At 40.1% G+C, this 13,022-nt stretch overlaps 1 protein-coding gene and 1 long non-coding RNA gene across 3 annotated transcripts in view; one reads left to right on the top strand and one right to left on the bottom strand.

Annotated features, from left to right (window-relative positions):
- The window catches only part of LOC134181891 (uncharacterized), an 11,470-nt gene extending 8,440 nt beyond the window's left edge, over window positions 1-3,030 (top strand). For both annotated transcript variants that reach the window (XM_062649171.1, XM_062649172.1), the window contains one exon: window positions 2,739-3,030. In XM_062649171.1, coding sequence (XP_062505155.1) covers window positions 2,739-2,884 — 146 coding nt within the window. In that variant the 3' untranslated portion in view covers window positions 2,885-3,030. The remainder of the gene's footprint in view (window positions 1-2,738) is intronic.
- An 8,941-nt stretch (window positions 3,031-11,971) lies between these two features.
- Window positions 11,972-13,010, bottom strand: LOC134181687 (uncharacterized). The gene is made up of 4 exons (XR_009970201.1): window positions 12,949-13,010; window positions 12,362-12,464; window positions 12,239-12,298; window positions 11,972-12,172 (listed from the first exon to the last, which is right to left on the bottom strand). It is a non-coding gene; the product is annotated as an uncharacterized LOC134181687 (long non-coding RNA).
- Between the last annotated feature and the right edge of the window lie 12 nt (window positions 13,011-13,022).

Consider the following 13,022-nt stretch of genomic DNA (forward strand, 5'->3'; position numbering starts at 1 on the left):
TAACATGTATACTAAAATAACATGTATACTAAAATTTATAGATAGATGCAGCTGAATTCGGCTACAGTACAAAACCGATTTCCCTTACTAAAATAACATGTGTACAAACTGCTTCCTAGGGAGAAGTACTAAAATTTATGAATATGAAATTTCTGGATTTACAGTAATTAAATTGAAACTAATACTATAATAGTTTAGAACATTTTACTAAAACTAAACTAAACTAAATGGTCTAACTTTAGTTTCAGTATCACTTAATCATTTTCACTACAGAAATGATGTGCAAAATTATATTAAATCGGAGGAAGCTTACTTAAGTCTCAAACGTTAAGACTAATCTTTAGTAGCGACAGTCTTTCAAGGTCTGAGAGAGGAATTACACCATGCACGTGTCTTCACTACAAGAAAATTTCTGTATGGTAGCAACGACTATTTCTGTAGTTTAGGCTGGTGTAAGCCCAGAGCAGCCCTCTAAGGTCAGTGTTTACTCTAGTAGCCAACAGCAAGAAAGAAGAAAATACTTGGCAAGAATTATATTAATTAAACCAGCCTCGTCTCCTCCCAGGAATGGCTTTCATAATCAATGTCCAACATGATCAAGCAGTACTCTGTTCCTGAGTGGCAATATCATGGCACCAAGTAATACAAATGAAATATATGAAATTGGTGCATTAGTAGGGACGGAGCGTGAGGTCTCCAAGATGTTATCATTGTAGTCACAGCACAAAACAAATGACCATTTTTGTTGGTCATTGGTTGACTGGTCTTGATATACACATGTGCATATGCATGGGTGCTGTCATGATACATGCTCTCTTGCCTACAGTAGGTATGGTACTTTGTGACAAAAAGACTGTGAGGATGTATTGACTTCTATTAGACTTCTATTACATCTTAGTAGATTTCCTTGCTGCTGGCTGTTTGATTCTAAAGATTTACCGCTTGATACAACATTTTGTACCAGATTCTTGAGAAAAAACTGTGTGGTGTATAAGAATAGTTTATGTTAATTTACTCAGCTTCCCCATGCAATTGTTGCTATTGCATGAAGTTACACATGTCCCACAGAGATTTCATACCTCTTTTGAAAGCACTTTGCCACCCTTATTCACACGAAGTCGCCCATGATGTCTTTCTGGTGTGTGATTATTTCCACAGTTTCATTTGTCTCATATACAGTTAGTATACCGTCTAAGATGAGACATTGGCGGGGAATTTATTTTGGCAGATTGGCGGGTTTTTAGCGACCACCACTATAAAATCCCCCATTAATTTGGCCTCCGGGGAAATGTTAACGTCATTCAGGCATGTGGATCAGCAAGAAGGTAGGTAATCCTTGCTTGCCGTCTGTTGTACCTATGCAGAAGTTGGAGACCATGCAGTAAGTTAGGGAAATGTGAGCCACGAACACAGCAGTCAATCAACAAACACATCAAGACCACTTATTTAAGGCATATATCAGTTATCAAGCAATGATGTCCAACGACCAAAATAAAGTCCGCCAATACACTTTGCCCGTCAATTTCTTAGCAAACCGCCAAAATAAATTCCCACCAATGTTTCATCATATAGTAGTCCTTAAACCGCCACTGGCAACAATCAATTTGTGTATAATGCCTATTACCACCCACTAAAATGTTTGTCACATGGAACATCGTACAGGCTTTGAAGAATGGACGTACTTTTGTTCCATGGTTCTGTTTGTTTGTTTATTCAAAGTTTATTTTTGAGTAACAATTGATAATCCACTGTGTCCACACTAGATCTGCTCTACACTAGTTTAGAATAAAACTAGTTTAGAATCTAAAACCTGTTTAGTTGGGGGGTCTGCACTTGTCATTCCCACGTACAAGGAGCTGATATCAAATTGTTGTCTCGGAACTTGTCGCAACTCTCTCTTTCATTCCTCACACTGCCCAAGGCGCTTTCTCTCCAGAATGTTCCATAGAAGCGTAAATAAGACCAAGAAGAGAACTGCACTTGCAGCAGTCATCATTAACAGAACGTGTGCTATCTCACGTGACAGTTAAACCTAAACAACCTGAACTAAACTACCTCTGATCTAGGTTTTGCGCAAGTTGTTTAGGCTGCCAACTAAACATGTTTAGTGCTAATGCAGATACTCTCTACTTGTGTATCAGATGATGGTCATTAACAGCAAAATGCTATTATTGAATCATACAAGCAAAGTGCAACAGGTTTTAATAAACCATGGCTGCAGACTGGAGAAATTTTGGCCACAACACTATTTGGCAAAATGGTGCAAATTGTCTACCATGGTATTTTTAAATTTTAGCAAATATTATAATTTTGTTGATATATGAATTTCATCAATGTATGATGTCACCAGAGGTAAGACATACACAGCGTCCTTTCTTCCACGCTGTAGGTCTGGTAATATTGCATGAACATGAAGACAAATACAGCCCAACTAATTGGGAAGTCTATGGGAACCTACAAAGTTCAAAGCTGTATCTGTGATCATCATATTTACCATGATATCTGAAGCTGTTCCATTGGTTAACAGATAACTTATAACCACCAAATTAAAATCACCAAATGAAACCGTTGCCGCAATTTTCCTGTTTTTACTGCAGTTGATCATTTTGAAATGTCTATCAAAAAACAAAACAAACTTAATACCAAACAACGAGGACTTTATTGTATATCTTTACAGTACATACAGATACAACCACTAAGCCATTCTTTCATTTTGTCATTTTGTGCTGTTGTGACAGGTATGGCCAACACTGACAACATTAGTGATGTGGCTGCTCCACTGACCGGCTGCATCAGCAATGTGAGAGTGAACAAGAAAAAGATCAAGCTACAGGCAGAAGCCATCGAAAAAGTTGATGTTTTCACCTGTGAATCATCTCCATAACTCTTTCTCTTAATTTGGATCGGTCTTGCTGACTGAGATGGCCTGCGTTATTCGAATAACATTCATATGTTGTAGTAGCAAGTTCATGGTTGTTTGCTGGTTTATGTATTAGTCCTAACGTATTATTAGTCTTGTTACGATTGATACTTGCTGAGTCATATAATCTGTTGGAGAACCTACCTCAGCCAAACGCACATTTGTCTCATTATTCGCCACAGACGTATCTGGAAGAGTTTCATGATGTGTGAAAACTCCTCCTTGGTTGTGTGTTACATCAATATCATGCACATTTAGTTTTGTACCCAGGCCTTCTTGATGTTTCGCCAAGAGTAAGATGAGTATGTAAGCATGAAAGATGCCTGCTACAAGGCATGTTGTGACATACTTTCAATTTACAGGGGCGAATCTATGCAAAATTTTTGAAGAGGGATTCTGTAAGTTGGCAAATGACCAATCGAGATTTATTTAATTAATAAGGAGTAAACTGGAATCATTACACAACCTTTTGGTGTAAAGAGTTGATGGATTCTTAATTTTACAATTACCTGAGATCCATAGTCATAAGTGCAAGGACTTTCACACCCCACAAATGTTAAGCCCGTTAGTATTCCGACGACAGCTCTCTGTTCCTGGAACGAGGCCTCCACTCGCTAAACGGAGACTAATGGGCCTGCACTGACTAATCTCCTGGAGCTTGGCCAAAGTCATCCAGGAGCACCAACTATGGCATAACACATTGGGTGTAAGTGTACATCCCACCCAAGGACTGAAGACAGCAAACATGAGGCTCAAGGACAGTGCACTCAATGCACAGTCCACTTGATAACATACAGCAAAATTGGAATGATCACACCATTCAAAAGACAAGCCATGGTGCTGGTCTTGATCTTATGACGATACCACAAGATCCAAAAGAGTAACTGGAAGGCATGTCAGGCTTTACAGATTCTGGAATTAATCTTTGTGTCCAATCCACAATCATTTGAACAATGCAGCCCAAGTACTGGAAATGAGAAACCACTTCATGATCAATAAGCTCGTCTCCTGGTGCAAGGGAGATGGGTACAGGAGAATGTGTGAGCACTCACACGGTAAGAACTGCTAAGGTTTTCGTCATGTTGAAGCTAATAGTGAGACCGAGTTTCTTACAGCAGATTAATAAGAAATTCAGCATTGTCAAGAGGTCAAACCAATTGTTAGAGAGAAGAGCCAGATCATCAGCATACTCTGGTCAGTCACCAGAGATAGTACATGTCAGAGAAAACCGGACAACGGCAAGCAGCCATAGAGCATAACGTAGTCCAGGTGCACGCGTGCACACACACACACACAGACAAATGGACAAATGGATATGCCCTTCCGAAAGTTCGAAAGATAGCACACCTTGCCTATTTCTAGGTAGGGACCCAGTGCTACTCGAACTTCTAGACCACGCTGACGAACTCCTTGATGCATGGCCAGAGCATACAAACGCCACACACACACACACACACACACACACACACACACACACACACACACACACACACACACCCTGAATTTCAGTCATACCCACTACGAGTTTAGGCCTTGCAGAATAGATCGCCAAGCTGAGCGATTGTGAGAATCTTCTATAGATAAGTTTAATGATTTTATGTCTTTCTAAACTACATCAACCCAGCGTTGTTGAGTATCATGAGCTGGACGTTTATGATTAAGAAGTCTACTGCATAGAAGCTGTTTTTGGGAATGGTTGTTGGACATTCCTACAACGCATCCCAACCAATGAAGTCGTTGTCTTTGAATTCAATTCTATGGGATCTTCTTTTACTGAGGCCATGTTTTCTTTGTTGGTTATCTATGCCATTTAGACACTCCAAGGATCGTCCATAATACATCTCATGACACCACGAACACACACACACACACACACACACACACACACACACACACACACACTCTCTCTCTCTCTCTCTCTCTCTCTCTTCTTTCTTCTTTTTCACTACTCAGATTGTCTTTGGTGAGTACGTTCATGTGCAAAGAGTCCAATTCGAGAACAACCTACTCGATTACTCATTACAGATATTGGAAACATTCTTTGTTGTCAAGTTTTCTGATGTACAGTTGTGACGCATTGATATGTTTTCTACAATCTTGTCAATTCTAGCTTCTTCATACTGTTCTAATCTCATAGTTTTCTTCCACCTTGAATGATTACATGCTTTCATTTCCCAATTTTATAATCGATACCGACATTCCGTAGATTGTGTCCTTAAATCTCAAATAGAAAGTTTCTTCAAATCTCAACTTCTGACAACCAGCTTGGTACATGTAACAACTAACTGTATAACGCTTGTTTCAGTACATGTCTCTCATCCATTCTTGCGACACTACCCACTCTTTTCAGTTGCACACACATTTACACTCACCCACTCTCTCTCTCTCTCTCTCTCTCTCTCACACACACACACACACACACACACACACACACACATGCATGCACACATGCACGCACGCACGCACACATGCACGCACGCACACATGAACACACGCACACATGCACACAAGCACACATGCACACACAATGCATGAACGAAGTTGAACACACACACACACACACACACACACACACACACACACACACACACACACACACACACACACACACACACACACACACACACACACACACACACACACACACACACACACACACACACACACATGTGCACACAAACACAATGTCATAGCAAGAATAACCAAAGACTTACATATACAAAACTGTCATCCCCACATCTAACTATTCTATCTACAAATTCACTGCAAACTTTTGCCAAAATGTTAAGACTATTACAAACAATACAGCAGTTGTATCTCTTGTACACATGCAAACAACATAGCTGATGCTTCTGGCATGAGAGACAATCTGACTAATACACATGATTTCAAAGAAAACAGACGTAGCTTAGTTAAACAATTGAACTTGTCAATTATCGGCAAAATGTGTGGCAATCATACCAAGATATAACATTGAAAAATGTTCATACCTTCTCTTTTCTTTGCCCAGGAGTGTTCCCTATAGCTAGCAATTAGCTTGCAGCCTTAAACTAAAATATTACCCAACTCTCTGAATTCAGGGTTCCTCCCAAACAGCATAATTAATATCAATTACCAATCAATTACCAATTATCTTATTGAATTCAAGAAACCATATGTAGCAAGTCTAGTATACAGAAGATCATGTTCCTATGCAGGGCTAAAAAATAGGTCGTCAAGTCGTCATTTGATGATGTTAAATTTTACAACTGACAACTAACCTTGTAATCTAGGTCGTCAAATGACAACTAGCAGACCAAGGCTAGTTTGTAATGGCTTTCTCGGTATGCAGGTGGATAGCTGTATTGTACTGAAACATGCGTCGCTTTGATGCTCACATTGGGGCATTTGTCGTACAATGACATGTAAGCGTACACCAGCAGCGTAAGTAAAAAACTGCTCATATCCCGGATTATGAGCAATTTCTCGATCTCAGGATTCTGACAGAGTAAAGGCATGAAAGTTTGTGACCAAGGAGCATGTGAGGAAGTGGAGACAACGGTAAATCCTGTAGATCAAAATAGGTAGATGTGAGTTTAGTAGCAAAAACGAACAACTTCCACAATGTAATATGTGGAAGTCTGGTTAAACCCACCTTATTTTGACAGAGGGGTAGTATGCATATAATAGCATCCTTAAAGTCCCAAAACACTAATTTAATTACTTTATTTCTTCGAATAGTGGCCGCCCTCAAATAGAAGCCACCCTCGATTTGAGGCCCACTACTCTGTCGAGTTACTGGCCATACCCATATCACATGCTCTTGATGCTTTCACGTCAATGTCATCCTATTACACGCACTTGTCTATCAACAACTCCGGGTACTATCCACGTGGTTCTCAGTGCATGTGTGTCTAGAATGTAGATAACGTAATAGTCATGGCATTTACAGCTACACCTGCCGCGTTGGCACCTTCAAAATTGTCCAATTATGTCAATAGAAAGAAATGTAACGTTCAGTACCAACATGTCACCGTGTAACATAGAGACTAAAAATAGAGGCCATCCTCTAATAGAAGCCACCCTTGTTTAGAGGCCGCAGTTCCGTAACCTTGTTAAAATAAAGGCCCTGGCCACTATTCAAAAAGATATGGTAGGTAGCTATCATCTTTCCCCCGTGGTTCCACAAAGATTTCTACTCTCCGTAACTCTTTAACTACTAGTGTATGTGTACAACACATCGATTCAACTGGCTCAGCAATAATGTGTCGGTTGCATCCCATTGTGAAGTACGGAACACTTCACTGTAGGCTTGCGCTGCACTGAATTTTAGAAGACAGAATACTGTTTAGTGATAAGAAGGGATGGCAATATTCTGCTAATCAAATTGAATCAGTTAACACTCTCGCTGGGCAGTCCTAGCTGTTAAATTTACGTAGCTAAAATTCCCATGTCACGTTGCATGCACAGTTCTATGCTCAAAAATCCCAAAGTCAAATATTCTAATTTTACCTCTGCAGTATCATCAACATTCTCATCTTCACTATCTTGCTCAGAAGTTTGAACGTTAGGTTTTCTTTGCCATGTTTGGGTGTCAAGGTAGGCAATATGACGAAGAAGCTTGGTGTCACACCAATCTAGTCACTCCTTCATTCTATTATCAAAGTGTACCAAATCAGTTGTCACCTTTTCTGCACAGTTATTTAGTGTGCTGACAGAATAGTTCAAAGGAGCTCCTTGATACAAAGTATGTTCTTTGCCTCTCTGAAGACAACTCAAAACGAGTTTGACGGTTGGCCATTCCTGGGCTCTTCCTTGGCAAGACCATTGAGTGATTTGCTGGCTTTTAGCAAGTTATGTATACCATGTACAAACTTTATCATCTTGAAGACTGAGGCTTAGGAGATGTACGGGCTGTTAATATGTAGCAAGTCTACATACATAGCTGCACCAAGTAGCATTTTGTAGTTCTTCATCTTGAAAACATAACCCTTAAGGCGAGTGTTATCCTCTGCCTTTGTCTGTGTGTCACTTGCTAGTGTGGACAAATGGTTTACATATTCTCCATATCTGTCAATGAATCGTTGCAGAGCTCTACGCTTATGAGCAATCCAACGTGTTCCTGAGCAGCGCACAGGTCCATTTATGCCTATGGAGAAGCTGCATGCTTCCCTAAGGTCTCCAACTTTGCAACTTTTTAGGAGACTTGTGGTATAAGTAATATAATTGATGAAACAATTCCATGATGTCCTTGATCACCTTGCTGCACAGTGCGTCTTTGCAAGCCAGTTCACGTCTGTGCCCATAGCACCACTGCCATGTTAGCCAGAGCAACTTGCTTTGCATTTGCCTTTCATGCCATTGATTTTTGATATGTTCACTGATACTCCATCAATACTTACTTCAACAAGTACCGCATCAGTGGCAACAACATTTTCAGCATGGTAAACATCGACCACACCTAGCTTCTCCAAACTTCTCTGAAGACATTGGATGAGTTCATCAGCATTACAGTCAAGGTACTTCACTGATAGAAAACATGAAACTGATCTAACTTCTTGGGTATCGCCATCAAGTGCACAGTATTGCACCATTACAAGCTCATCATCAATTCTTCCTGCATCTGTTGACCCATCAATCATTGCACTGTAAAATTTGGCATCCTTTAACTTGCGTCATAATTGCAAGTGTTGGCGCTCTGCAATGTAGAGAGTAAACTCTTGTGCTCTGGGTTTGTTCAAAATTGCCAATGTTTACTCCGTGTCTCTTTACAAGTTTGGCTAGCACAGGATACTTCTTAAATGCCATCATTTCCTTACCTAAAATACACAAGAGATCAAACTTCTTCAATAAGCGTGTGTACTCTGATATGTCGATGTGAAGTAGGCTCTTAGCAACTGCTGCATAAGTGGATATAGACTCCTGAGATGCCCGAGCACTGTCAGTATGCCATTTGCTAACCACCATACAATGCTGTTCACGCATTGCATGATCAGTAACGTTGCTTGTTCTCTGGTTAACAGATCCAACTATCCATGCAAGTTGAAAATTCTTAGATCCAACAATACTACCTTTAATACCTTCACAATAGCTCACACCAGAAAGAGAACCAACACAATCAATTGAATCAGAATCGAGATTGCAACGAAGCCATGACAGAGTCTAATATTTTTTCTCATAGTGGGTCTGCAACTTTGTAAAATGAGGTAAGGGATACTCTACGTGTTGCACTTGGACAGTGACTTGGCCATTCCTGGTGGGGGCCTTTTTTGGTAAGAGTAGTGAGTTTCTACTATCTCTGGTTGCCTGTCTAGTAGGTCAGTTACAAGTGATGGCGCTATTTAGAAGCCTTTTGCGGAGCTTGACGGTTGAATTGACGTCGTTGGGCTAGAGCTTGCTGCAGTTTTGAATGTTGCTGTTGATGTTACCTGTTTCGGTTACAAAAATGAAAAAATGTCTGACTGTTTGTCTTTGCTTTTTTGGAGTCAGATGAAGGAATGGGGAGAGGACTGTGTTGTTTCAGCTGTTTTTATGGGTTCAACCCATGAACTGATGGATTTGTCTTCAAATCCAGCCTGCATGCAATTGACAACAAAGACTGACCTACACTCTGACCTTTTATACTACAACTGTCATTGATCTTTGGTTCAGCAACTGGAAGAACAGAAACAAAGTGATTAGGTAGTTTGCACTTCTCATTGGAGATAGTCAGGCTAGAAAGGACCACATGATTCGAATGGGTGAGCCACATACAACTCCTTGCCAAGGAGAGTAAACAGTTTGCATGAATGATTGACAGACACATGAAAACTGCTTGGGATAGATGGTGTGTACATCTTCGCCAAGTACAGTCGCTAAAAGCAGAGATCTCTAGCATGCCACTCCACACTCCTTTCCACTGAGATAAATCTGCTTAATGTTTCACTCCTTCAGCAAAGGCACGATGTAACTTTCGAGTTTCGTCAACTCATTCGAAAAACAGAATGTGCTTCGTTTCCTAATACCTGTGACAGTATTGCAGCAGCAGAGAACGCCTTGTGTCCATCGTCACCATTTGCCTGCTCAGCCCTTTCAACAAATAGCTAAGCATAATATCGTACGTTTTCTAGCCACATTTGCCCTGATATTCTGAGTGCTCATTCTCCTTTCCAAATACAGCAACACTAGCTGCCCGGTACAAACAGTTACCATCCCCAAGCAATGCCACAGGGACATGGTTTACTAGGCATCATCAAGATACAAGATAGTAGCAACGCTGTCTGCAGCAAAGCCAGCTGCATCAACTATGTCGGGTATAATGTCCACACCTACAATCTAACACGGAACTTGTACTGTAGCTAAAGAAAGATATGCAAATAGACAATTCCTGCATTGAACTGTAGTTTACCAAGAAACTCACAATTTGAACAGATGGCTGGGCTTTCCTTTTCCACACACCCCAAGTAAATGAGTTACCCTTAGACAGTGAACAACTTGAAAGTGAGCTAAAATCTGCGTGCACCAATTGATTAGCATCACAACTCGTTCCCACTACCGAGCTTCCAGACTTGGTCACTGTCCAACACCAAAAAATTGTTTTAAAAACTTACGAGGCTGCCTGAACGACAGGAGTCAAGGTTTTATAGATGGAAGAACAGAGTAAACGTACAAAATAGACCGATGTGCTCTACTTGCTGTCAGTAAAATCTAGAAACCGTTTAGAATCTTTCCAGAATGACTGGAATTGTCAAAGCAACAGCAGTCACTGCTATGGCTTCAACAAGTTTGACAATGACAACTATTAACACAGACATTTCAATTCTAGTATGCAGCAAGCGGGTTCGGGTTCCCACACTCACCTACAGTCCCTGTGTCCGAACCATTGACACAATTACCCGCCATTCACTGCGTACATCGTGACCAAATACCCAGAAATATAACATTCACAAATCAGGATGTTTTGATTACCATTTTGGGGACGCTGTTTCTACAAATTCTTGTCCTCACATTATGGACTACGCATTCTAGGTGACAATACGTATTGTACGGCAACTCGCATCTCAGTAACCAGTCTCACCACTTCGCACAGAAGCTTACTGTCTATTTCCCATAAGTGTGAACTTTGAAAATCTGAATATCTCTGCCGTTTTTAGGACCTTTGCAATGATGATCTCAGAATCGTTAGAAACCACCAGGTCTGGCATCTGTTTATTAAATTATTTAAGCCCTTCCTACAAAGAAAATCAAAGATAACACTTTTGCATATCAAAGACACATTAGCCTAGTAGAAATGGTTATTTTTTATCCAACAGTTTGTTCAGGCTTACGGGGAACAGAAAGATAGTAGATGTACCGCAAGAAAACATACTCTCTAATAGTGCACGTAGGCTGACTCATGAGTGTCCGGATCACACCATTTGGTTGTGACCATTTGAGCAACCAATGTCTGGCCAACACAATATATGGCCGAACATGGACTTGTTTGACCGGACAATGTCCGGTGTCCAGGCCGAATATTCCCCTCTGTGATTGATATTAACATGATGTCCTAGACTAAAATTTTGACCCAAAAATTTTGGAAACTCATCAAATGACGACAAGTAGTTGGATCAATTTTTGAGCCTGCTATGGCTTATTTTTTCTATTTTTGATCAATGACCGAGAACAGCCCTTTTAAAATCAAAGTTACATGAGAAAATCCTTCAACTGAAATCTTAATATTAACCCTATAAATATCGGTAATATCTTTTGCCATGTCATGCAAAAATCTACCTAAACAACCAAAGGAATAACGTTTTATGTGTGCATTAGAAATTGGCATGCAAGTAGTTGCGCTTATACCATTTCAACAAGACAATCATATGAATGAATTAACCATACGCCCACCCAGTTGAGAACTGAGTCCCTGTTTTCCTCTGCAAAACCCTGCTCTCTGACCAAATATGAACTGACTTGTCACGTGATACTTCCAACAAGAGCAACAACTCAAGTGACAACATCTATGTACTAAACGTAAATCTGAAATTAAAGTAGTGAATTATGCTATGCTGCTTACAGTCACTAAATAGGCTTACTGTCACAGAACAGTTCCTTTAAAACAATTACTAGAATAATTTAATTTAACGCCGAAAACATAATTTCATCAACAAGAACACACCTAGTTAACTGCATAATAGTTGTAAGTTTCTCACTATTCAGTGTGTCTCAATCAAGTCTTCACATTACATACTAGAGCAGTGCAGCATCAGCTGTATCACACTGACCCAAAAGACACTTCCAACACAGCTGCAATGTCTGAACAAAAATCAATGTCCACACGTTCAAACTTTAACTTAATGTGTAATGCCTACTGAATCTTACCTTGCAATACTCATCAATAAGATTTACATGTTTCATTGCCACCTCTTGTGTATGTGACTTCTGCCAAAGATCTTTCTTAGACAATACACCTAGTTAACTGCGTAATAGTTGTAAGTTCCTCACTATTCAGTGTGTCTCAATCAAGTCTTCATATTACATACTAGAGCAGTGCTGCATCAGCTGTATCACACTGACCCAAAAGACACTTCCAACACAGTTGCACTGTCTGAACAAAAATCAATGTCCACACGTTCAAACTTTAACTTAATGTGTAATGCCTACTGCATCTTACATTGCAATACTCATCAATAAGATTTACATGTTTCATTGCCACCTCGTGTGTATGTGACTTCTACCAAAGATCTTTCCTAGCATAGCGGTATGCTAGTTTCGCGCAGCCAGCCCCTCCCCTTTTCTATTACCGAAAATAGAAAAGAGGAGGGGCTGGCTACGTGAGACTAGTGTGTATGTATGATATGTGTTCGATCACTTGCAATCCATTCAACATCACAAACACATGACTGCCACCCACAACTAAATTCACAAGTTTTGTCAAAACTATGAAAATGTAAATGTCACTCAAACAATTAGATTGCTGCTATGTCAGCTGCTCTTCTATTGCCTTGTACAAAAGCACAGTTGAGTGCACAGCTACGCTCCTTATTATTCACATAAACTAGCATCCCGATAGAAGGGAATCTTATACTTACCGGAGTGACGTTATAACGTTGTATGTTTAGAGTGTACAAACATGATGCGATGACAAACAAAGTTATCCTTATCC

Source organism: Corticium candelabrum, chromosome 7, assembly GCF_963422355.1.
Source record: "Corticium candelabrum chromosome 7, ooCorCand1.1, whole genome shotgun sequence".
Lineage (NCBI taxonomy): Eukaryota > Metazoa > Porifera > Homoscleromorpha > Homosclerophorida > Plakinidae > Corticium > Corticium candelabrum.